The 25,518-nt window shown below is 45.3% G+C and overlaps 2 protein-coding genes across 4 annotated transcripts in view; both read right to left on the bottom strand.

The window, feature by feature from the left end:
• LOC109573319 (leucine-rich repeat-containing protein 37A-like) overlaps positions 1-13,443 on the bottom strand; it is a 49,740-nt gene extending 36,297 nt beyond the window's left edge. The window contains exons 1-2 of the mRNA XM_070773664.1: positions 8,497-13,443; positions 6,064-6,135 (exon numbers count right to left, since the gene is read on the bottom strand). Coding sequence (XP_070629765.1) covers positions 6,064-6,135; positions 8,497-13,337 — 4,913 coding nt within the window. The 5' untranslated portion in view covers positions 13,338-13,443. The remainder of the gene's footprint in view (positions 1-6,063; positions 6,136-8,496) is intronic.
• A 59-nt stretch (positions 13,444-13,502) lies between these two features.
• On the bottom strand, positions 13,503-24,476 carry RDM1 (RAD52 motif containing 1). Of its 3 annotated transcripts, none has more exons than XR_011562101.1 (7): positions 24,350-24,476; positions 23,786-23,965; positions 20,978-21,100; positions 20,436-20,607; positions 19,467-19,565; positions 14,247-16,718; positions 13,503-13,898 (listed from the first exon to the last, which is right to left on the bottom strand). XR_011562101.1 is itself a non-coding variant. In XM_019982635.2 (7 exons), the coding sequence occupies exons 1-7, from the start codon at positions 24,443-24,445 to the stop codon at positions 13,797-13,799; spliced, it is 858 nt and encodes a 285-aa protein (XP_019838194.2). In that variant the 5' UTR covers positions 24,446-24,476; the 3' UTR covers positions 13,503-13,796. The 3 variants fall into 3 exon arrangements, 2 of the variants coding, with proteins under 2 accessions (XP_019838194.2, XP_070629766.1); XM_019982635.2 differs by having other exon boundaries at positions 16,633-16,718; XM_070773665.1 differs by lacking the exon at positions 14,247-16,718.
• Positions 24,477-25,518: the final 1,042 nt, after the last annotated feature.

Raw genomic sequence — 25,518 nt, forward strand, 5'->3', positions numbered from 1 at the left:
CATGGGATTTCCCAGGCAAGAAAACTGGAGTAAGTTGCCATTTCCTCCTCCAGGGGATCTTCCTAATCCAGGGATCAAACCTGCATCTCTTATGTCTCCTGCATTGGTAGGCAGGTTCTTTACTACTAGCTCCACCTGGGAAGCTCAAATCAATATGCCCAACGACATTTATAGTAACCCTTTTCATAACTTCGAAAGTTGGAAAGAACTCTACCTCCCCACATCGTGTAAAAAAACTGTGTACACCATAGGTGATTTACAAAAGTCACAGGAAATAATGATATATGAAAAAGGTTGAGACAGAAGTGAAACTCGTATGTACTAGTTATAAGTCTGAACACTGACAAGGACTCAATCAGGACAGTGAAGAGATGGGGCTGATCATCAACTCTTCACTGCACTGTCTTCTTTGATTGGCTGATGCCCATAGCAGACTAGTTGGAGTTTGAATATTGTGGGAGGACAGAGAGTAACCAAGAATATGTATTTTAAATTAATGGGGTTTCTTTTTGTGGACTTGTTTGGATGGCAGGATATTAAAATTTTAAAAAATAACAGTAATAAATGCAACCTAGAAGTAAAGTTTAGACTGAGAGTGTCAGTCGCCAAAAAGTACCCCCAAAAAGAGCTTCAAATAAGCAACTAACTGAAATAAAGTCTACTGATCTGTAGAACTCCAAACATTCATTCTGAGGCAAGAAATTTAAAACTATGGGGAATCAAGCCAGATCGAAAACTTTCTCACGTCATGAAAATATCAAAACCAGGCATGAATGTTTAAGAAACATCCATGTTTTACTTCTGACCAGGGTTCTTATCTAAGGCAATCTTCTAAGTTTCACATTCATTCTTGATTCTATATTTATAGACAATTATCCTTCTCTCCATTCTGCAACTTCTAGAAAACTGAGAGGGCTCAGTGTTTCTTTGACTCAACTATACGTATAATGCAAATAGTAGGCCATTCTAGAAGTGATTTACTGGACTTTGCTTTCTTTCTCTCCAAAGTATTCATCAAACTTAAAATTATATCTATTTATTTACTATACTTACTTATTTTTATATATTTGTAACCCCCCTAAGAACTGGAATACTTGGTCTTTTTTGTTTTGGGGCCTGTCTCCCAGCATGTAAAACAGTTCCTGGCACATAGAAGACACTCAAAAAAATATTTATTGAATGAATTCAAAAAGTGATGGGTTATCAACTATCTGATACTTTTATTTAAAACAAATCATCCATTTACCATCATTCATGAGGGTAAGCGCGGGCGGCTGCAGCCGAGAGGAGCTACCCCACGTCCGAGGTCAGGGGCAGAAGCCGGGAGGACCCCATGCCTGAAGGGCGGCGGCCAAAAGGAGCTACCCCACGTCCGAGGTCAGGGGCAGAAGCCAGGAGGGCCCCATGCCCGAAGGGCGGCGGCCAAGAGGAGTTACCCCACGTCCGAGGTCAGGGGCAGCGGCCGAGAGTGCCAGGCTGCGACGGCACAGGAATGGCCGAAAAGAGCTACCCTGCGTCCAAGGTCAGGGGCGGCAGCCGAGAGGAGCTACCCGACACCCGAGGCCAGGGGTGGTGGCCGGGAGGAGCAACCCCATGCCCGAGGCCAGGGGCGGCGGCCGAGAGGAGCTACCCCGCGTCTGAGGTCAGGGACGGCGGCCGGGAGGAGCTACCCCATGCCCCCACGCCCGAGGCCAGGGGTGGCGGCCAGGAGGAGCTACCCACACCCGAGGTCAGGGATGGCAGCAGGGAGGAGCAACCCCACGCCCAAGGCCAGGGGCGGTGGCTGGGAGGAGCTACCCCGCGTCTGAGGTCAGGGACCGCAGTCGGGAAGAGCTACCCTGCGTCCGAGGTCAGCGGTGGCAGCCGAGAGGAGCTACCCCATGTCCGAGGTCAGGGGCGGTGGTCAGGAGGAGCAACCCCACGCCCGAGGGCAGGGGCAGAAGCCGGAAGGACCCCATGCCCAAAGGGCGGTGGCCAAGAGGAGTTACCCCACATCCGAGATCAGGGGCAGCGGCCACGAGTGCCGGGCTGCGACGGCACAGGAATGGCCGAGAAGAGCTACCCTGAGTCCAAGGTCAGGGGTGGCGGCCGGGAGGAGCTACCCACACCTGAGGCCAGGGGCGGCGGCCGGGAGGAGCTACCCCATGCCCGAGGCCAGGGGTGGCGGCAGGGAGGACCAACCCCACGTCCAAGGAGCAGTGGCTGCGCGGGGCGCAGGAGGGCCTAGAGGAGCTATCCCACGTTGAAGGTCAGGAAGAAAGGCGGTGAGGAGATACCCCTGGTGCAAGGGAAGGAGCAGCAGCTGCGCTTTGCTGGAGCAGCCGTGAAGAGATATCCCACGCCCAAGGTAAGAGAAACCCAAGTAAGATGGTAGATGTTGCAAGAGGGCATCAGAGGGCAGACACACTGAAACCATACTCACAGAAAACTAGTCAATCTAATCACACTAGGACCACAGCCTTTTCTAACTCAATGAAACTAAGCCATGCCCGTGGGGCAACCCAAGACAGGCGGGTCATGGTGGAGAGATCTGACAGAATGTGGTCCACTGGAGAAGGGAATGGCAAACCACTTCAGTATTCTTGCCTTGAGAACCCCATGAACAGTATGAAAAGGCAAAATGATAGGATACTGAAAGAGGAACTCCCCAGGTCAGTAGGTGCCCAATATGCTACTGGAGATCAGTGGAGTAATAACTCCAGAAAGAATGAAGGGATGGAGCCAAAGCAAAAACAATACCCAGCTGTGGATGTAACTGGTGATAGAAGCAAGGTCCGATGCTGTAAAGAGCAATATTGCGTAGGAACCTGGAATGTCAGGTCAATGAATCAAGGCAAATTGGAAGTGGTCAAACAAGAGATGGCAAGAGTGAATGTCGACATTCTAGGAATCAGCGAGCTGAAATGGACTGGAATGGGTGAATTTAACTCAGATGACCATTATATCTACTACTGCAGGCAGGAATCCCTCAGAAGAAATGGAGTAGCCATCATGGTCAACAAAAGAGTCTGAAATGCAGTATTTGGATGCGATCTCAAAAATGACAGAATGATCTCTGTTCGTTTCCAAGGCAAATCATTCAATATCACAGTAATACAAGTCTATGCCCCAACCAGTAATGCTGAAGAAGCTGAACGGTTCTATGAAGACCTACAAGACCTTTTAGAACTAACACCCAAAAAAGATGTCCTTTTCATTATAGGGGACTGGAATGCAAAAGTAAGAAGTCAAGAAACACCTGGAGTAACAGGCAAATTTGGCCTTGGAATACGGAATGAAGCAGGGCAAAGACTAACAGAGTTTTGCCAAGAAAATGCACTGGTCATAACAAACACCCTCTTCCAACAACACAAGAGAAGACTGTACACATGGACATCACCAGATGGTCAACACTGAAATCAGAGTGATTATATTCTTTGCAGCCAAAGATGGAGAAGCTCTATATAGACAACAAAAACAAGACCAGGATCTGACTGTGGCTCAGATCATGAACTCATTGCCAAATTCAGACTTAAATTGAAGAAAGTAGGGAAAACCACTACACCATTCAGGTATGACCTAAATCAAATCCCTTATGATTATACAGTGCAAGTAAGAAATAGATTTAAGGGACTAGATCTGATAGATAGAGTGCCTGATGAACTATGGAATGAGGTTCGTGACACTATACAGGAGACAGGGATCAAGACCATCCTCATGGAAAAGAAATGCAAAAAAAGCAAAATGGCTGTCTGGGGAGGCCTTACAAATAGCTGTGAAAAGAAGAGAAGCAAAAAGCAAAGGAGAAAAGGAAAGATAAAAGCATCTGAATGCAGAGTTCCAAAGAATAGCAAGGAGAGATAAGAAAGCCTTCCTCAGCGATCAACGCAAAGAAATAGAGGAAAACAACAGAATGGGAAAGACTAGAGATCTCTTCAAGAAAATTAGAGATACCAAGGGAACATTTCATGCAAAGATGGGCTCAATAAAGGACAGAAATGGTAGGGACCTAACAGAAGCAGAAGATATTAAGAAGAGGTGGCAAGAATACACAGAAGAACTGTACAAAAAAGATCTTCACGACCAAGATAATCACGATGATGTGATCACTGACCTAGAGCCAGACATCCTGGAATGTGAAGTCAAGTGGGCCTTAGAAAGCATCACTACGAACAAAGCTAGCGGAGGGGATGGAATTCCAGTGGAGCTATTTCAAATCCTGAAAGATGATGCTGTGAAAGTGCTGCACTCAATATGCCAGCAAATTTGGAAAACTCAGCAGTGGCCACAGGACTGGAAAAGGTCAGTTTTCATTCCAATCCCAAAGAAAGGCAATGCCAAGAATGCTCAAACTACCACACAACTGCACTCATCTCACACACTAGTAAAGTAATGCTCAAAATTCTCCAAGCCAGGCTTCAGCAATACGTGACCTGTGAACTTCCTGATGTTCAAGCTGGTTTTAGAAAAGGCAGACGAACCAGAGATCAAATTGCCAACATCTGCTGGATCATCGAAAAAGCAAGAGAGTTCCAGAAAAACATCTATTTCTGCTTTATTGACTATGCCAAAGCCTTTGACTGTGTGGATCACAATAAATTGTGGAAAATTCTGAAAGAGATGGGCATACCAGACCACCTGACCTGCCTCTTGAGAAACCTATATGCAGGTCAGGAAGCAACAGTTAGAACTGGACATGGAACAACAGACTGGTTCCAAATAGGAAAAGGAGTACGTCAAGGCTGTATATTGTCACCCTGCTTATTTAACTTATATGCAGAGTACATCATGAGAAACGCTGGGATGGATGAAGCACAAGCTGGAATCAAGACTGCTGGGAGAAATATCAATAACCTCAGATATGCAGATGACATCACTCTTATGGCAGAAAGTGAAGAGGAACTAAAGAGCCTCTTGATGAAAGTGAAAGAGGAGAGTGAAAAAGTTGGCTTAAAGCTCAACATTCAGATAACTAAGATCATGGCATCTGGTCCCATCACTTCATGGGAAATAGATGGGGAAACAGTGGAAACAGTGTCAGACTATTTTTTTGGGCTCCAAAATCACTGCAGATGGTGATTGCAGCCATGAAATTACAAGACGCTTACTCCTTGGAAGGAAAGTTATGACCAACCTAGACAGCATATTCAAAAGCAGAGACATTACTTTACCAACAAAGGTCTGTCTAGTCAAGACTATGGTTTTTCCAGTAGTCATGTATGGATGTGAGAGTTGGACTATAAAGAAAGCTGAGCACAGAAGAATTGATCCTTTTGAACTGTGGTGTTGGAGAAGACTCTTGAGCGTCCCTTGGACTGCAAGGAGATCCAACCAGTCCATCCTAAAGGAGATCAGTCCTGGGTGTTCATTGGAAGGACTGATGTCGAAGCTGAAACTCCAATATTTTGGCCACCTCATGAGAAGAGCTGACTCATTTGAAAAGACCCTGATGTTGGGAAAGATTGAGGGCAGAAGGAGAAGGGGATGACAGAGGATGAGATGGTTAGATGGCATCACCAACTCAATGGACATGATTTTGGGAGCTGGTGATGGACAGGGAGGCCTGCTGTGCTGCGGTTTATGGGGTCACAGAGTTGGACATGACTGAGAGACTGAACTGAACTGAAAAATTTATATCTACATAGGCTTTGCCCCAATAATCCCATTTCTAGATATCTATTCTACAGAAATACCTGACCAGATTCACAGAGGTGCCTGTATGAGGATATTCATTGCAGCAATGCATGCAACAAGAAAACTGGACATACAAACATCCTTCCATAGGGGCATTATTAAACTGTGATACATTTATACTATGCAATATTATTCAGGAGTTGAAATGAATGGGTTAACCCTCTATGTACTAGGAATGAAAGTAATCTAAGACATCATGAAATGAAAAGAGTCAAGTTGCAGGATTTTTCATTTGTGTAAAAAAGATAAGAAAATCATACAACAAACCTATTTGGTTATCTGGAAATATATATGTATTCAAATGTATACGAAAGAGTCTGGAAGGATATATACTAAACTCTTATAAGACAGTTAGCAGTTTGTATTCACATTTGGAGAGAATATACTCACAGTTTCTCAGCCCAACGGTATGCCTTCCATATATTTTCATCAATGTAAGAAATATAGTTTCCTTGGAAATTTCTGTGGAGAAACAGAGGTTATATCCTTGAATAGGCAGGAAAAGAATGAAGAAAATATGTAAAAGAACCATGGCCACCTTATGGGGAATATTCAAATGCAGAAGAAAAACAGATTTTTAATTCCCACAGCTTCCCAATGTGTGTGCTTAGTCCATCTCTTTGTGACCTTCTGGACTATAAACCCGCCAGGCTCCTCTGGTCATGAGATTCTCCAGGCAAGAATACTGGAGTGAGTAGCCATTCCCTTTTCTGGGTGATCTTCCCAACCGAGGGATCAAACCTTAAATGCTTAAAACGGAACTCATCTTCCTCAAACTAGCTCTCCTTCCCAACTGCTATATTTCCACTTGTTATACCACCATCATTCTCCCCATCGTGCATGCATGCTAAGTCGCTTCAATTGTGTCCAACTCTTTGCAACTCCATGGACTGTAACCTGCCAGGCTCCTCTCTCCATGGAATTCTCCAGGCAAGAATATTGGAATGGGTTGCCATTTCCTTCTCCAGGGGATCTTCCCAACCCAGGGAATCAACCCATGTCTCTTACGTCTCCTGCTTTGGCAGGTGGGTTCTTTACCACTAGCACCACCTGGGAAGCCCCATCAACATATGCAATTTTTCTCTTTCCCACATACCCAAGTCCCCCAGTGCTAGTCAATGACTGCATCTAGTTGGTTTTGCCTTTGTCACGCTCTCATGATTTTCTTTCTACTCCTCTCACAACCACTCTAATTCAGCCCTTTCTCACTTTACCCCTAGATTTTGCTAGACCATTCTATTTGGCCTTAATAATTCTCTTGTTTTAATTATTTGTCTTTCTTGCTTGAAAACTTTCAGTGGCTCCGCATGTCTTACATCATTGCTTTCAAACCTCCATTAGGATAGCCAAGGTTTTTCATAATCATAGCTTTCATTGTTCTCTAACCCAATCTTTTGGGCTTCCCTGGTGGCTCAGCGATAAGGAATTCACTTGCCAATGCAGATGTGTGTTTGATCCCTGGGTCAGGAAGATCCCTTGGAGAAGGAAACAGCAATCCATTCCAGAATTCTTGCCTGGGAAATCCCATTGGTGGCAGTGCCTGGTGGAGTACAGTCCATGGGGTCACAAAGAGTCAGATATGACTTAGCTACTAAACCACCACCACCGACCCACTTCTTTTTACAGCCAGACTAATCTATGAAATCCTGATCATCCTCGCAGGCATACATTTGCCTAGACCATGCTCTCTGTTTCTTCTCTAACAAATCACAGCCAGTGTTTTAGTCCCAGCTGAAGTTTTAACTTATCCATGCAGCTTTCCCTGACCTCCACACCCTAATGATTACAGGTTCTGGTGAACTACAGCAGATATCTGTATCTCTTTTAATGCTTAACTGCATATTATATCCCTTTTAAAGCACATCCCCTTTCTTCTCACCTATCACTGTCATGTTCTGTAGACAATGTCATACTTTTGTGGTGCCCACAGTACTTAGCCTTGTGTTGGGCACAAAATGGGTGCTATACATAGCAAGTCAGGTGACAAAGATGAGTTCTAGATATAACTGAGGAACTGAATATAATAATAGCTAACACTAACATATATGCTAGGCACTGATGTTTTACATGTATTTTGCATGTATTTTGTTTTACAGGTATTGTGTGTGTTAAGTCACTCAGTTGGGTCTGACTCTTTGAGACCCTATGGAACCTGCCAGGCTCCTCTGTCCATGGAATCCTCTAGGCAAGAATACTGGAAATGGCAATTTCCTTCTCCAGGGGATCTTCCTGACCCAGGGATCGAACCTGGGTCTCCCACATTGCAGGCAGATTCTTAACCATTTGAGGCACCAGGAAAGCCCATATATGTTAGGCACTGATATAAGAACTTTACATGTATTAACTCATCTAAATCTCACAACAATCCTATGAGATGACGACTATCATCATTCCCACTTTACAGATGCGGAAATTGAGTCACAAAGCTAACAAATTACAGATGTGGGTTCAAACCCAGGCAGTTCAGCTCTGGAATCTCTACTCTTAACCATTTGTTGTTTCACCACCAAGGAGGTGGGGAGAGGGACATGTTGCTGTAAAGAGGATGGAGCAAAGATGGGAGAAGAGTAGATGTGGAGGAATTAAATAATGGGGTAAAAAAATAGAGAAGGAAAAAGAATAGGGGTGATTACAAGTAAAAGACTGGAGAAGAGGGAACAATAGTAAGGAGGAGAATGAATATAAGGAATCGTTGACAAATGAAAGGTTAAAAATAGCAAGTCAGTCAATATGGGTTGGGGAGATGAGAAAGACCCAGGAAAACCTGCAAGAGGGGCTGCCATGTTAGGCAGGATGCAGAGAACAAATAAAGGCCATTCTTACAAGATGGTGAAGGTGCCATTGTAGGAGTTGGGCCCTGGCTCAGGCACTCTGTGGAGCTTCTGCTTTGCACTCAGACCAACACACGACAGCGTCTCGTCTTTGCAGGTACAGAGCTTACATACGTTGATGGTTGTGGGGGCATTCTGTACTGGTTGCTTCTTTCCTAGGATACGTTTTACACCAGGGGGACTTTTGGGTTCCGAAAATGGAGTCAAAGGAAAAAGCACCACCTGAGATATCATCTCAGATGGCCTCGGTTGCTGAGATATGCTAACTCCCAGGTCCACAGTTGGGACTGTGGCTTGAGTCAGGTTTGGTGGTGGAAGTGTCACCTCTGGGGGAGCCGTGGTCTGCTGCAGGGCGGTAGAATATTCAGACACCATAGCAGGTTCCGGGGTTATGGTAAGCTCCAGGTTTGCATGATGAGTTGTGACGCTGGGTGATGTTGGAGGCTGACTTTGATCCTTACTTGGGGTCTCCTGCAGGGTTGGAGGAGGTTCAGTCTCTGTATTATTCACTGCGGTAACGTTAACTTCCACATCCATAGGTTGAACCGTGACTTCAGTCAGGTTTGGATGGGCAGGTGTCCCCTCAGGCTGTTCTGAAGGAGACGCTGTGGTCTGTGGCAGGGAAGTAGAAGGTTCAGATGTAGCAGGTTCTGGAGTTACGGTAAGCTCCAGGTCCACGTGATAAGCAGTGACAGCGGGCGACGCCGCCTCGAGTGCTGGACCTGTCACCTCGGAATACAATGGAGGCTGAGCTACAACTTCCTTAATGGGTTTTGGAGGCTGAGCTTGGGTCTGCTGCACAGTTGGAGAAGGTTCGACCTCCACAGTGGATTCCGGAGTTAGTGTAAGTTCCAGGTCCAAAGATTGAAAGGTGACCTCACTCAAGGCTGGGTGCTGAGACTGGACTGGCTTTGGATGTGGCAGTGTTAACTCGGGGTATGGTGGAATAGCTGCAGTCTGCTGCAGGCCTGTGGAATATTCAGCCTCTGTCGTAGGTTCTGGAGTTGTGTTAGGCCTCTGGTCCGATGGTTGAACTGTGACACTGGGCGGCACTTGGCTCTGAGCTGGCATTGGAACAGTCACCTCTTGCTGCACTGGATGCTGAGCTGGGGTCTCCTGCATGGCTGGAGAAGATTCAGCCTCATTTGTGGATTCTGGAGTTATGGTAAGTTCCAGGTCCAAAGGTTGAACTGCGAACTCCGTCAACTGAGACTGAACTTGCTCTGGATTTGGAAGCGTCACCTCAGGGGGTTTGGGGCGAAGAGCTGTAGAGGATTCAGCTTCTACAGTAGGCTCTGGAGTTACAGTAGGCTCCGGATTAAGAGGCTGAACTGTGATGCTGGGCAGTGTTGGATTCTGAGCTTGATACTGGCCTGGAGTTGAATCAGCCACAACCTCCTTAGGTGGCTTTACAGGCTGAGGTGGTAGCTCCTGCATGGTTGGAGAAGGTTCTTCCTCCTTGGTAGGCTCTGGCCTTATGGTCAGTTCAAGGTCCAAAGGTTGAACTGTGACCTCAGTCAAGGTTGGATGTTGAACTTGAACCTGCTCTGGATTAGGAATTGTCGCCTCCAGGGGTGTAGGTTCTGGAGTTATGGTAGGCTTCTGGGCCAAAGGTTTGACTGTGGCACTGGTTACGTTTGAATGATGAGTCTGATCCTGTCCTGATGTTGAAACTGTCACCTCATAAAGCATTGGAGTTTGTGCTACAACTTCTGTAGGTGGCACTGGAGGCTGAGATGGGGCGCCCTGCTGGGCTGGAGAAGGTTCTGTCTCTTTAAGGGGTGGGGCTGGGAACTCCTCTTGGTTTGGAGAAGACCCTACATTCTGAGGGGGCCGTAGAAGCTGAGGAAGGGTCCCCTGAGGGGCTGGAAGTGGTTCCATCTTTGCAGGGGATTCTGATGTCTGAGTCTGAAGCACCTGCTGTGTGGGAGAAGACACCACCTCCTTGGGGGGCTTGAGAGAGACAGTTGAGCTCCCCTGGGGAACCGGAGACTGAGCTGGGTGTCCCCCTTGGGCTAAGGGAAGCTCTATCCCCCCAGGGGGATCTGGAGTATGAGCAGAGTTCTCCAGCTGCACTGGAGAATGTTCAAGCTCTTTAGTGGGGCCTGGAGTTAGGGCAACTGCCAGATCCACGGATTTTGCAGTGATATGAGGCAACACTAGACCCAGAGGTGAGTCTGTTACCTCATTCTCTACTAAAGATTGAGTAGCAGCATCGTCGGTGTCCTTTGGAGGCTGAGCTGGTTGCTCATTCTGGGCCACAAAAAGTTCATTTTCAGAGGCAGTCAGTGGCTGATTTGAAACCTCTTGCTGGACTGACAAAGGTTTTAACTGCCCAGGGGACACTGTAGACTGAGCTAAGGTTTCCTTTTGGGGTGGAGACGTTTTGACCTTATTAGTGAATGCTGGAGTGATGGTGAGTGCAAGATCCACAGGTTTGATAGTGGCGCTGGGCCGCTGCAGCTGACCTAGAGAAGAAACTGTTGTCACATGATGTTCTGGAGAGATAACTATAATTTCATTAGATAGCTCTGGACGCTGAGCTGTGGCCTCCTGCTGGGGTGGAGAAGGTACAATCTCATGAGCCTGAGGATCCTGAGCTGGGGTCTCCTGTTGTTCTGAAGGTGTACTTTGGGTAACAGCTTCTGGAGATGGGACTGGAGCTGGCACTTGAACTGGCAAAGGTTCAACTTCCTCAGGCAACTGTGAAAGCAGCGTGGGGGCCTCTGGCGGGGATGCAGAAAATTCTGCATTAGTAAGGGGCACTGAGGACTGAGCCAAAGGTATCTGCTGACTTGGAGAAAGTCCTGCCACTGGAGTGGGTTCTGTGGTTATGGTAAGCTCTAGATCTGCAGGTTTGACAGTGATATTGGATATGCCTGAATGTTGACCAGGTTGCTCCACCAGGGTTGCAGCAGATTCTGTCTCCACTGGAGACAGAGCTAGGGTCTCCTGCTGGGTGGGAAAAGATTCAGCCTCATTAGGGGACTCTGGAGACGGAGCAGCATCTTCCTCCTGGACTGGAGAAGATTCAGCTACTCCAAAAGAGTCTGACAGCTGAGTCAGGGTCTCCTGCTGGGTGAGAGAGGGTTCAACTTCCCCAGTAGGCTCAGAAGGCTGAGTTAGTTGCTCCTGTTCACTTGAAGAAGGCTCCACTTCCTCGGGGGCCTGGCCTGTGGTCTCCTGCTGGCTTGGAAAAGCTTCAACTTCCCCGGTAACCTCAGAAGGCTGAGCCGGTTGCTCCTGCTCACTTGAAAGTTCAACCTCCCCCAGGGTCTCTGGAGGCTTCTGCTGAGTTGCAGGAAATTTAGTTTGCTTAGTGAGCGTAGGAGTGATGGTAAGTCCCAAATCATGAGGTTGAAATGTAACACTGTGCAGGTTTGAATGAACCCGATGTTCAATGCCAGGTCGAACTATTACCTCATCGCTAATTGGAACTTGGAATTCATACTCAGTAGGGAACCCTGGAGCTTGAGTTGGGGTCTCTTGATGGAGTAGAGATGCAGCCGTCTCAGGATGCTTTGCAGGCTGAGATAGATCCTCCGGCTGCACTGGAGGAGTTTCAACCCCATATTGTTGCTCTGGAAACTCAGATGGGGCCTCCTGTTGGGCTGGAAGAGGTTCTAACCCCTCAAAGTGCTCTGGAGGCTGAGATAGGATCTCCTGCTGAACTGGAGAAGGTTCCACCTCTTTAGTGACCTCTGGAGTCAAGGTAAGCACCAGATCCAGAGGTTTAACAGTGACATTGTGCAAGTGTGACTGCTGAACTTTATGATGCGCTACTGGTCCAGCTACAGTCTCCTTAGGTGTCTCCAAAGGCTGGGCTAGTGCCTCCTGAGGGCTTGAGGTTTCCACTTCCTTGGGTGCCTCTGAAGACTGAGACAGAGCCTCCTGCTGAAGTAGAGGTAGTTCTACCTCTTCAGTGGGCTCCAGATGCTGAGCCTGGGCCTCCTCCTGGGATGAAAAAGATTCAGCCTCCTCAGGCATCTCTTCTTGGGATAAAGATTCCAACTGCTCAGTGGGCAACGGTCGGCGAGTGTGGTGCACCTGCTGAGATGAAGAAATTTCAGCCTCAGGGGGCTCTGGAGGTTGATCTGGGCTCCCCAGAAAATCCGTAGGTAGGCTCTCCTCAGGATAAAAGGCATCCATACTGGAATCTAAATAATCATCCTGCAGTTCTTCTAGACCCTGATTTTTTTTTCCAAGTTGTCTTGTAGTTCCAACAACAACTTTGGCAAGAGGTCGATGCTTAACAAGATCTTTCTTCAGGTTTGAAGGTGAAACAATAAACTTCGTTGGTTTTGAGCTCTTACTACCTAGAGGTGGAACAAGTATTTCAAATGATTGGTGATTTTCAGCCTGATCTATAGTTTTAGTCTTACTTTTGTGTTGAGGAGGCAGAACCAAGGCTTGATTCTGATCCCAATCTAGCACTGGAACTGCTACTGGGAGCTTTTGATGCTGGGTTAGCTTGTCATCCAGATCCTCGTGTAGAATAGCAAACTTATCTGGCTCTGCCAACAGCTCTCCGGCTGAATCCGAGTCTAGGTATGGAACCAGAGTCTCACTCAAATCCTCATGAGGCAGGGCCAACATGTGGTCTGGAGAGGAGGAAGTCAAGTAATTAAAGCCCCCCGGCTCTGCCAGGGGTGTGAGTGCATGGGGCAATTCGGGCAGGAGGTCAGAGGAGTGTGAAGACCAGGGCTCAGTCAGCCCTGGGGGGTCCGAGGTCAACTGGACAGGGCCCTGGGCCCACTCCAGAGGCTGAGCTGCCTGAACCAAAAGCCACAACGGTTGCCAGGTAAGGAGGAGCCAGCGGCGCAGCGGGGACATGACATGCGGAGGCTCCCGGGCGCAGCGACCCAGGCCAGTGGGGCGCCGGCGCCGCCCCTGAGCGGGAGCCGAACCGTTATGTGAGCCCGCAACGAGCGCGCACCGTTAGCAACCGCGCGCCCCTCCCCCGCCCCGCGTCCAGCCCTTTAGTTACGACACCTTTAGTTACGACACCTTTATTAGGTTCGAACCAATCTGCGCCATCTGAGTGCGCCTTTTTCCCAGAGTCACCAGGGCGCAAACCAAGCCGTCCTTCCTCTCGCACAGTGACCTCCGGTCGGGCCCTCTCCCCAGCCTACCCCAGCCCCTCCCTGGCTCTGCGCAACCAGGCAGGATTTGGGCTGCAGACGTAAATGGCCCTGGACGCTGACAGCCCAGGGGTTGGGGGAGGAGTGGAAGGGGATGCAGAGCTTCCCAAGGAAGCCCCAGAGGCCAAGCATTCTGGGAAATTCAGAAGTGCTAGTCCAGTTCTGGCACTGTGAACTCTTGCTCCTCAAAGCTGAAGTCTGAGAGGCATTCTTCCTCCCCTTGGCCACACGGCTTCCGGGAAAAGCAGCTGACCTGCAAAATGAGCAGGGCTAGTTAGGCTGGCGGGAGGGGAACACACCTTATAATTTTTAAGTTATTAAAAAATGTTGCTCTTTCCTCTAAACTTTCAGTACCCAAGTCTGGTCATTAATTCACCACTTTGCTGTTAAGGGTTACCACCAAATCAGTGATGACTTTGAAATTTCTGTAGGAGAGGCTTTGGGCAAGTGAGCAAGTCATTCTGGGAAAGAATGTCTAACCAAGTGAATGGCCCTTTACATTACCATGGGAAAACTTGCCCCATCCCACCTCGTTTCAACACAGCCATTAATCTACAAAAATTGCAGTGTCACTTTATAGAGTCCTGCTCTGTGTACACACCTGGACAAAACACTGAAGATGTTAAAAGTCAGCCTGTTTTAGTAATTTTCTTGAAATACTGTAACTAAGCACACAGTTTACTTTCTTCACAGTCCTTTTAAATAATGTAGTCCTTTTTGTTTGGCAAGACCTCTAACATTTAAACTCCAAAAGAAAAGCTTTACTGGGGTTCAGCCCCGATTGGATCCAGGGGTTCCCTCGGGAGGACGGCATCGGCGACTGAGAGAAATAAAGAAAGAGATGAGGAAAGAATTTTTCAGTTAAGAAAATAGAGGAGAGAAAAGAGGCTGATATTCCTTGGTTTATGCAGAAAGCCAATAAAGCCCCAGCATGGGACTTGCCCTGTTCACGTAGGCCGCAGGCGCCCTCTCGAATAGCTGAAGGTGCCCCACCTTAGGCACCTTCTCGAGTGGGTCTTAGAAGCCCAGGCAGGAAAGTGAACGCAGAGGGCCCCTGCACTCCAGGGAATCAGCCTGAAAAGGAAAGAGAAAGAACCACATGGGGAGACCAAGCTTTGGTGAGCAAGGCCCACACTTTATTTTCCAAAGTAGTTTTTATACCTTAAGTTGTGCATAGAGGATAATGTGGGGGAGGGGGGCGGGTAGAGTCATGCAAGGTCAGCAGTCCTTGATCCTTATCGAAGCCAGGCTTTCTTTCTGCAAACTTATCATATGCAAAAGCTTTTAGGTGCTTTACATCATCTTCTGGTCAGGAGACCTGTTAACATTTTATGACCCTTTCTTCAGAAAACTTATTTTTCTCTAAAGGTGATTATTCTAAGTCAGGCGCCACCCTCTGAAAGCATTAGATAAAGTTGCATTCCTATAGGGCAAAAGTGTGGTGGGCTATAACAAGAAAAGAATTAACTCAAGGGTCCAAGGTTACAAACATTAAAGCTACTACTTATATTTCTATATACCAACTATATTAATCAGTACACTCCCAGGGACACAGTAGGTAAGGGATATGGAAACTTGGCAGCAAGCATTAGCTCAACAAAGAAATCCTCTACTAGTTCTATTCTAACGATTTTAACTCTCTGAGAAGCTCTGCATTGTTAGAATATCTTAAGCTTCCTGTGCCTCTCGTGGCTGGGAGGCTGTGAACAATCACAAGCATAGCTGCAAGAGTCCAAACAAACGTGTCAGGCAAGCTAGAAAGTCATCAGAGGGGTTTGAATTGAAACACTCCTATAATGCCCAGGAGACTTATTAACTAGAATTTTAAGTTGATTTTCTTATAGAGAAAGGTGGTTGGGGATAGCCCCCTGTTAATGTCAGAAGAGTTGGTGAAAGTCGTGAAATAGTAAAACAGACAAATTTTGGTTTTGGGGTAGATGCTCGGGCAGGTCCAGTGGGGCCCCTTGAGCCCTGACTCGCCTTTGTATATCAGGCCTCTCGGCATGACCTTTGTCATGGGTGGGAACTCCCGTGCTGGCTCCTGGCAGAGCTTCATCTTATTCCCACTGTCCAACCTAATGCTTTTTAAATGGAACTGATTCAAAGATTGGCCTCATTTGGGAACGGATTTGTTTTTATAATCAGGTTTCCAAAATCTTTAGCATCAATACCGAATCCTTTCCTCTCTCATTTCATAGGAAGTTAGCCTTCTAAAAGCCCAAACTTGGGTATGTTTGAAGTTTCCTTGACTTATTTGATTTAAATTGAATTAAAATAATTATTTTGTAAAGAAAAAACTTTCAAAATTTTTGTTTTTCAGGATATAACCACCTTTTCTTTCTCTACTTTCTTCTCTTCAAAACACACTTTGCAACATTGGGGTGGGTTAAATAATCAGAAATCTAGCCCCAAATTAAGTTCTCAATGACATGAAACACATTTTTTGCTCTTTTTTTTAAAATCCTATATGCAGTACATAATGTTTTCTTTTAGAAATTACTTTGACAACTTAATCCCTGATTTGAGGCATTCATATAACTGGTTTACAGAAAGGTCCTTCAGCAAAATATTTCACACAAAATACATATGAAATCTGGGTAGAACACCTTATTTGAAAGGCATTAATACAGTTTTCACACACTGTAGCATAATCACAACAAATTAAAGCCATAATTACTTTGTTCCCAAATGCCCACAATTCTGTTTGAGGGGAGTTCTAAGAGGCCTGTGTCTTCTCCTGTGTCCACAACTGTACAAGTACCTCATGGTCCTCAACCCTGCTCTCCAAATTTAAATAAGGGGTCAGAGAGAAGGCTCAGACATCAGGAAAATTCCTAGAAACTTCCTGCCTCAAAAGCAGTTTCAGAGTTTATCATTTCCCTAAGGATGATGGAGCTGAGCAGACATAGACATGCCAAGAATCTTCTGGCTGTTTTGAATTATGGCTACCCTGGCTTTGAATCCCTTCAGTCTTTCTCTCCACATACTTGAATTAAATCCTGTAGTTCCTCTTCAGTTCTAGCATCTGTGACCTCTTCACAGGATCTATACGCCACAGCTATTTTACCACTTTCTGAAATAGAGTTAACAAATATCAATTCAGAAATTTTGTTCCAAAACTTCCTGTGCACAATGGTAGCATCCAATAATTAGACATTCTTTTTATTTCTAAAAGCAGAAAACAAGAGCATTTTCCTAGCAGTTCCCTCATTCGACACATATCATTACTATTTGTGAAAAAATATGTAAGAGAAGTATCAATTTTGGTTCAAAAACCTTTATGATCTTAGAAGTAAGAACTAAGGAATGATGTAGTAAAAGCTGTGGAAACAAAACAGTTCAATCACAATATGATTCAATAGGAAGGCATTAAGGAGGGGTCAAAGTGAGTTCAAACCGGGGATAGATACCACTGGACTATACAGGAAATGTCATATTAGAAGCGAGGCAAGTGTCTACTACTTGGGACCAAAATTCTACCAGATACAATGAACAAAGCTTTGGAGAGAATTTTACTGGCCTATGTACCTTTTGGACTACACAGCTTCCCTCAAGGCAAACTACAGCCACCAGACTTTTCAGTTTAAGGAATTCTGAGTGCATATAAGGAACACCATTTGCATATTCAGTTCAGTTCAGTTCAGTCGCTCAGTCATGTCCGACTCTTTGCAACCCCATGAACCGCAGCACACCAGGCCTCCCTGTCCATCACCAACTCCCAGAGTTCACTCAAACTCACGTCCATTGAGTCGGTGATGCCATCCAGCCATCTCATCCTCTGTTGTCCCCTTCTCCTCCTGCCCCCAATCCCTCCCAGCATCAGAGTCTTTTCCAATGAGTCAACTCTTCACATCAGGTGGCCAAAGTACTGGAGTTTCAGCTTTAGCATCATTCCTTCCCAAGAACACCCAGGACTGATCTCCTTTAGAATGGACTGGTTGGATCTCCTTGCAGTCCAAGGGACTCTCAAGAGTCTTCTCCAACACCACAGTTCAAAAGCATCAATTCTTTGGCGCTCAGCTTTCTTCACAGTCCAACTCTCACATCCATACATGACCACTGGAAAAACCATAGCCTTGACTAGATGGACCTTTGTTGGCAAAGTAATGTCTCTGCTTTTGAATATGCTATCTAGGCTGGTCATAGTTTTCCTTCCAAGGAGTAAGCGTCTTTTACTTTCATGGTTGCAATCACCATCTGCAGTGATTTTGGAGCCCCCCAAAATAAAGTCTGACACTTTCCCCATCTATTTCCCATGAAGTGATGGGACCAGATGCCATGATCTTAGTTTTCTGAATGTTGAGCTTTAAGCCAACTTTTTCGCTCTCCTCTTTTACTTTCATCAAGAAGCTTTTGAGTTCCTCTTCACTTTCTGCCATAAGGGTGGTGTCATCTGCATATCTGAGGTTATTGATATTTCTCCCCGCAATCTTGATTCCAGCTTGAGCTTCTTCCAGCCCAGCATTTCTCATGATGTACTCTGCATATAAGTTAACTAAGCAGGGTGACAATATATAGCCTTGACGTACTCCTTTTCCTATTTGGAACCAGTCTGTTGTTCCATGTCCAGTTCTAACTCTAACCCCTGAGCAAACAACCTAGACAGTTAGTTTGGTTCTCAAAGGTTGTTACTGGAATTGACAGATGGAGATTCTGCCTGGTGACCAGGGAAGTCAAACTTCACTGGAACAACTGCCCAGGCCGGAAGGCTGACACCAGTCCAAGGCCAACTCTGACAAGCAAATAAGGTCTCTGACAAGCAAATAAGGTCTCTGACAACTTAGCTAGCATTTCTCAGTCCCTAAGCCTGCAGGGCTGTGAAACAGGGGAGCAATTCTGTTCCAGGGATATACCAACCATGAACTTTCCTTTGGGCACAGACTGTGACATTCTCACCCTATATAACTCAATAGGGTACATAATCAATCTATTCAATAGCATGATCACACTCAAGGCTCACAAAAAATGTATATATAAGAATCGTATTCACCCAATATATCAGAAATGAAAACTGAAACTGATTCCAAAAACATAATCTAATCAACTCTTCAATAAAATGACGATAATAATAATAGCCAAAATATTTTGTGTTTACTATGTTCCAGGCATGGTTCTAAGACTTTACATTCATCATCTTACAATATCCCCCACAAGGTAAGCTGAAATACTAACCCTACTTATAGATAAAGAAATTGCAGCTTAGAGATATTTAATACCTTCAAATCTCTCTGGCTAGAAAACCTAAAATTGCAACAACAACAAAAATCTAAGAGACAAAGTCAGGACTCAAACACAGGTGTCCAAGGCTTATAGTCACTATACTATTCTGTATGATACGTCAGCAATCGAGAAACAAGAACCGGATCAAACACTTTCTATATGAACTGAGGCAAGTCAGTCTACATCTAAACAGTGGGGACAATAATATTTGTGTCATTTTTCTCATAAACGCCACAAAGAACAAATTTGAGACTGTTGTTGTGAAAGCATTTGGTAAATGAAAGAATATGTAGTGTTTTATTTATTTTTAAACATTCTTTTTTTTACTTTTTATTTACCTATTTACTTGGCTGTGCCAGGTCTTAGCTGTGACATGCAGAATCTTTAGTTGTGGCATGTGGGAGCCACATGCTACTTCACTGATGAGAGATCAAACCCAGGCCCCCTGTATTGGGAGCACAGGGTCTTAGCCACTAGACCACCAGGGAAATCCCTATGTTGTGTTTTAGATAACCATTATTTTCATCCAAATAACTTTTCAAATAAGTTTAATTGCTCATTGAAACTGAAGTACTTTAAGGAGAATCAAAAAAAGTCTTACCTAAAACCACAATCTGCAGTTTCTGGAATGCATCCGTCATAGCCTTCTGAATAGCAAGCTTCTGGGTTTTCTTCCTTTTCATAAGGAGTGATAATGGCCCTAAATCCAACCAAAACAAATGAATTTAAAATGCTTATCTGGATAACTGATTTCTAGGTTATATGTTTAAAAATTTAAAAATGCACCTGTGATTCTTAGATCATTATCTTAGTGATTAAGGGTGAACACAACACTAGGGTATGGTTGAATGACTACGATGCAGTTATATTCTGGCAGGGCAGGTTTTCCCTGCTCACATCTATTCTTGAAGTTCCTGAAATACTGGATGGGAGATGCAAACCAAGAACATGACACAAATCTCTCATTTCTCACAGATTCCACATGGACAAGCTACAGCCATGCTCCTGCAGACTCCTGCGTTGAGAGGGCTGGATTCACACAGTGAGACAGATGCTCTGGCCTCTCCCCAGGCATCACTCTTAGGTGGATGGTGGGGCCTCCTCCACTCCCTTTGCTAACAGCCCTACTTCTGACTGAAGCCCAAGTGCTATGGGAATCCATACCAATGGGAATCCCCTTTCCAGGGATCTACATTTGACTTTCTCCACTCAAGCCCTTCCATAGGAGGCAAAGGACTGAACCTTTACACAAGAGTTTATTTAAATCTTTAGACAATGATTTTGTTGGGATAACTGAAGGCCACAAGAGATCTGTATTTGAAGGACTATTTTAGCAGAAAACAATTAACCAAAAATGGGGAAAAAAAAAAAAAAAAAAAACCACCTTAATTTTCCCTCCTCCCTGGCAGGCAGTCAGTTCTAAAACTCTAAAGTTTAAGGTCCTGTCAGGTATTGCCTAAGTTAAAATCCTATGTGGCAAAGGAGAGAAACTCTGCCCAGGACTTCAGCTGCTTGGCAAAGGTGATGATGTATCTGAAAAGGCGTGTTTCAGAAAGAAAGGAAAACAGACCTTCTTCCAAGTTATCCAAAGGTTCCTCAGCCATGCCAACTCCTGGACTTCTGCACTCATAGGATGGCAACACCACCTCTAAAGCACAGAAGAACTTCAGGCTTTGCCTCTGAAGAGGTGCCACCATATCTTCATTTTCCGTTTCTTCTTCAGGGTCAGAAAGATCCTGAAGCTGTTAGGATTTTGAATTAAAGATTATACTTCAAAATATTCTGTTTTGAAAACTAAAAAACTCCCATCAATCCCAGTTAATAGTTGAGGTGTCATATAGCTTCAAAATCAAGTGAGATTTGCAAATGAATTACTAGGTACAGAGAACTATTTTTTATTATACATCACACAAATACTGGAGAAAATTATGGACACTGCCATTTAAGTCACTGAGATGATCACGAATTCTAGGTGGCATGTCCATGCTCAGATACTTCCACATGGAAGTCTTTTCCATCTCCTCCCTGTAGCCCAGTTCTAGTTTTCTTTCTAAAGTCAAGGAGTTCAATGTTGAAAGGGGCCTGGTTGGTCAAAGAAAATCCAGAGCTTACCTTGATGATCCTTTTTGACCATCCATTGAAACCAAAGTAGTAATTTGCCAATTCTTGGCATCTGGAGCTGTTTAGGGCAAGGGCGTTGTGTTGAACTGCCTTATGTTGGGTGCCAAGACGAATCTAAAGACATAAGAACCCTAAAAATATCACAATCTGACATAGACTTATTTTGAATATACCTGTTTGTCAATACCAGTTTCACATTCTTGTGTTGTTTAGTTGCTGAGTTGTGTCCGACTCTTGTGACCCCATAGACTGTAGCCTTCCAGGTTCCTCTGTCCATAGGATTTCCCAGGCAAGAATACTGGAGTGGGTTGCCATTTCCTCCTCTGGGGGATCTTCCCACCCAGGGAGTTAACCCTCGTCTCCTGAATTGCAGCCAGATTCTTTATCACTGAGCCACCTGGGAAACCCCAACCAATTTCAGAGTGGTTGTAAAGATTATATATGACATTTTAAGCAATGAGTTCACAGTGAGCCCTAAATAAGTGTTCTTTATTATTTTTAATAAGTCAGTATTTTTCTGCATCATTTCCAGAACCCCTGATTCATCGGAAGGTTTCCCTGACCTCTGGTGGTGAAAGTGATGATGAAAGCAACCAAGGAAGCCCAGCAGAAGCCTATTACAGGGCTGTGGGTAAGCAAAGGAAGAAAACTTTTAGTCATCTTATCCCCATCTTATCCTGCTTGAGAATATGACCTGAAGGGGAGATAAGGTAGACCTGCCACTGAAGTAGGACCTTAATCTGTAGCACCCCCTCCCCAAGTTACTAACCCCTGTTAGAAGAGGGAATACACATACCTCTATAAATTTTATAAGTAACCAAAAGAATTAGAGATTCATCTACATTAACAAGCTTCTTTGAGAGTATAAATATTTCCAGCATTAACTCTCCAAATAACTTACACAGTATCACATTACTGTGGATTTTTTACATCACTAGCACTTTGTTAAATGTCTATTTCCATTTTAAACAGGGTGTAGTATATAAATATATTAATAAAAATTCAAATAAAGTCAAAGCATTATTAATTCTTTATTGCTCTGTTTGTGGATCTTCCTCTATCACTAGTTTATGAACTTCTTAAGTGCTGGAAGGAACCATATCTTGTTACCAGGAACAAGCATAATTCTTGGCATATAATAGAGGGCTGAGGGTCTGTTGACTCAGTGAACGAATGAAAGAATGAGTAAATAAGAAAATGAAATTACTTTTTCCAACTGAAGCTGCCTGCTGGGAAGGAGAAATGAAGACTAATTGTTAAATGTTGAATGTCTTGTGGGAGGCTAGGCCCTGTATGGTGAGTCATAATTCAGCTGTCCTGGACAATAAGGAAGCCTCAGAAGAGCTCTGAGCGTAGTAGAGACAGTCTACATCTGGGATAACTTTGCCACAGTTCTCACTGGCAAACAACATATAATTAAACTAGGAAACAACTGGGAGGGGGGTAAAAACTCAAGGTTCTGCATTACATAAAGAAATCTAATATGAATGCCCTTTCCTCTCAACTGTATAGTGACTTATAGAATATTTTCTTCATTTCTCTATCAGTGATGGGTTTTATGGTCTGCAAATCTCAAAACCTAAGCTTACGGAATGGTCTTAATGGTCAATATAAGAAAAAGAGCTCATTACTCACAACTGATACCAAGTAATCGTTTCATAATCTTTCCAGTAATATCTAAGTGGGTACATGAAATGGTCGCAGCCAGTAGCAGGCAGATCATAGTCTCCAAATTAAAGAATGTCTGACAGGAAATCACTTCAATCATAGTGAGGAGAGCCCAGATTGAAGAGGGTATGAAACAGGGTACAAAAGTGGGAAGTACTGTACCTAGAGTCACGTCTGAGGAGAGTTTTCAGATTCAATCAAGGTTAAACCAGTGAGGAAAGAAATATGGGTAAGAATAGGCAGCAAGGTCAGTGGGAAGTAGCCAGATCAAAAAACCAACCACAGGGTCTTCCCTGGTGATCCAGTGGTTAAGACTCCACTGTGCAAAGCAGGGGACGTGGGTTCAATCCTTGGTCAGGGAATTAAGATCCCACACGCCCCGGCGCCACAACTAAGACTTGACCCAGCCAAATAAATAAATAAATATTTTTAAAAAGAAGAAGCAGCCAACCAGAGGAGACATACAGTTATAAAGTGAAAGGCTTGGGAAATCTAAGCCTTACTCACTTATTCAGAGGAACTGAAAAAATCCTTGGAAAAGGAATGGTGGCTGAGTGGAGGGATATAATGAAATTTTCATTCTGGGGCTCTGGGGAAGTAAAACTGGCTGGCATGTTACTATGGAGCCATATTATTAGAATAATCATGCACTAAAGAATATTTTAACCATTTTCTGGAAACTGAAGGGAGTTCTGAATAGGCAGTTTGAGAATGATGATGATGATGATAAAGCATCCTTTATGTTACAACTGACTAAAGACTTTGTCAAGCTCACATATTTAAAATTCATATAAAACTATAAAGAACTCTTGTGAAGATTTAAATTAAGGGGCAGCATGAAATGACATGGGGTTTAACATCAGTAAGTTTGGGTTTGACCTCTAGTTTCGTATTTATTGTCATGAACCTTAAGTAAGTCAGTTAACCATCCTGAGTTCGAGTTTCTTTAAAAAAGAAGAGAAAAGAAATGGGGGTGAGGGGAAGAAATGGGGAGCTGTGGGGGGCGGTAAGTGGAGCAATGCATCTCAAAGCATTCTGTAAATGCTTTGAGTGCTTTACAAACGTTGGCCTATTCGTTTTAAATTCAGCACTTCATCCCAGCGGAGCGAGGAATTCCACATTTGGACCCACCTTCACTGGAGATTTCTGGAAAAGCTGCTTCTGGTTGCATGCCTTTTGGGCTCTGTGAGCATCCCTCGCTGAATAAAACTTGATGACGGCATAAAATCCAGGACCGGCCACGGCTGCGTTTGGGAAGACTCGGACCGAATACAGAAGGCCGAACTGGGAGAAGACTGTGAACAGAGAATGCTGTAGGGTGGTCCCACGCTAAGTAAGAGCAGGAAATTTCAAGCCCAGGAAACAAAATTGCCCATTCCCTTATATTCCCCCCAGCCCTTCGCCACAGGCGACGGTGGTGAGCCTCCAACTCCAAACACTTCTCATTTCACAAACAAGTTTCCCTCTGAACTGCTAAGCTTCGACAAGCATTAGGAGGCAGTGTGAGGCCTGCTGGGAGCTCTCTCTCAAAAATCTGTAAGGACGAGTTGACTGCTCCGGTCGGCTCTAGAGCTAAGATTCCTCTCAGCAAAGACCACAGGCGGGCTAGGTGCTGAAGCAGCGCCCCCGGGGCTCCCAATTACTAGGACGCGAGGCGACTTTCTCCATCCCTCCCTCCACCCCGGCCTGGCTCACTTGCAAGGCCTCGGCCGTGGGTCCAGAGCTCAGTTCCCACACAAGCAAGGTTTTGTCACTCCCTGTGGGAACCGCAAAAGGTACCAACTCCGCCATCCTACGGTCACCGCGCGTGCGCGGCTCGAGAGCAAGCCGCACTGCGCCTGCGCACGGCGCGCCCGCGCTTTTTTAAAAGGAGCGCGTGAGGGGGCGGGGCCAGCTATGGGGGAGTGAGACGAGGGCGGTGCCCGGACCTCTCCTTCGCCCGCCCTCTCCTGGCGGGTCTCCGCCTCTAGTTCCCCTTCCGCAGCTCCGTCGCCGGGGAGACGTTGGCGTTTAGTGAGTCTACACCAGTGTATTTTGTGGATTGAGTCCAAAGCGTTAGTTTACTGGATCGAATGGTGCGGACTTTATAGCAGCTGGCTTCATCTTCAGACTCCCAGGGAAGACTAGAGTACTAAGTGAAAGTGAAGTCGCTCAGTCGTATCCGACTCTTTGCGACCCCATGGACAGTAGCCTACGAGGCTCCGCCGTCCATGGGATTTTCCAGGCAAGAATACTGGAGTGGGCTGCCATTTCCTTCTCCAGGGGATCTTCCCAACCCAGAGATCGAACCGGGGTCTCCTGCATTGCAGACAGACGCTTTACCGTCTGAGCCACCAGGGAAGCCCAGAGTAGCAATGGCACCCCACTCCAGTACTCTTGCCTGGAAAATCCCATGGACGGAGGAGCCTGGTGGGCTGCAGTCCATGGGGTCGCTAAGAGTCGAACACGAGTGAGCGGCTTCATTTTCACTTTTCACTTTCATACATTGGAGAAGGAAATGGCAACCCACTCCAGTGTTCTTGCCTGGAGAATCCCAGGGACTGGGGAGCCTGGTGGGCTGCCGTCTGTGGGGTCGCACAGAGTCGGACACGACTGAAGCGACTTAGCAGCAGCAGCAGTAAATACCCACTGAACTTTAAAATTTTAGATGTCCCGACTCTGTGGGAAATGACCACCAAAGATGCAACACTTGGACTTAAGACTGTTTGTTTTCATGAGTTTTAAAATATGCAAATCAAGGTATAACTTACTAAAGCCATCAACAGTCTAGTTTGAAATCCTTAAAAAGCTGGTTTCTAGCCCGTTTTCCTAAAGTACCCCCAAATCACCTGCCATATTTCTGTAAGCCTACCACAACTTTCTCC

Source organism: Bos indicus, chromosome 19, assembly GCF_029378745.1.
Source record: "Bos indicus isolate NIAB-ARS_2022 breed Sahiwal x Tharparkar chromosome 19, NIAB-ARS_B.indTharparkar_mat_pri_1.0, whole genome shotgun sequence".
Classification (NCBI taxonomy): domain Eukaryota; kingdom Metazoa; phylum Chordata; class Mammalia; order Artiodactyla; family Bovidae; genus Bos; species Bos indicus.

What these genes read in the sequence shown, in the direction of transcription:
- RDM1 (XM_019982635.2), bottom strand. Translation starts at nt 24,445, where the DNA reads ATGGCGGAGTTGGTACCTTTTGCGGTTCCCACAGGGAGTGACAAAACC. An exon ending in GGTCAAAAAGGATCATCAAG is followed by an intron (nt 20,608 to 20,977) that starts GTAAGCTCTGGA and finishes AAATCCTAACAG; the next exon opens with CTTCAGGATCTTTCTGACCC. An exon ending in ACTGCAGATTGTGGTTTTAG is followed by an intron (nt 16,719 to 19,466) that starts GTAAGACTTTTT and finishes ACTCTATTTCAG; the next exon opens with AAAGTGGTAAAATAGCTGTG.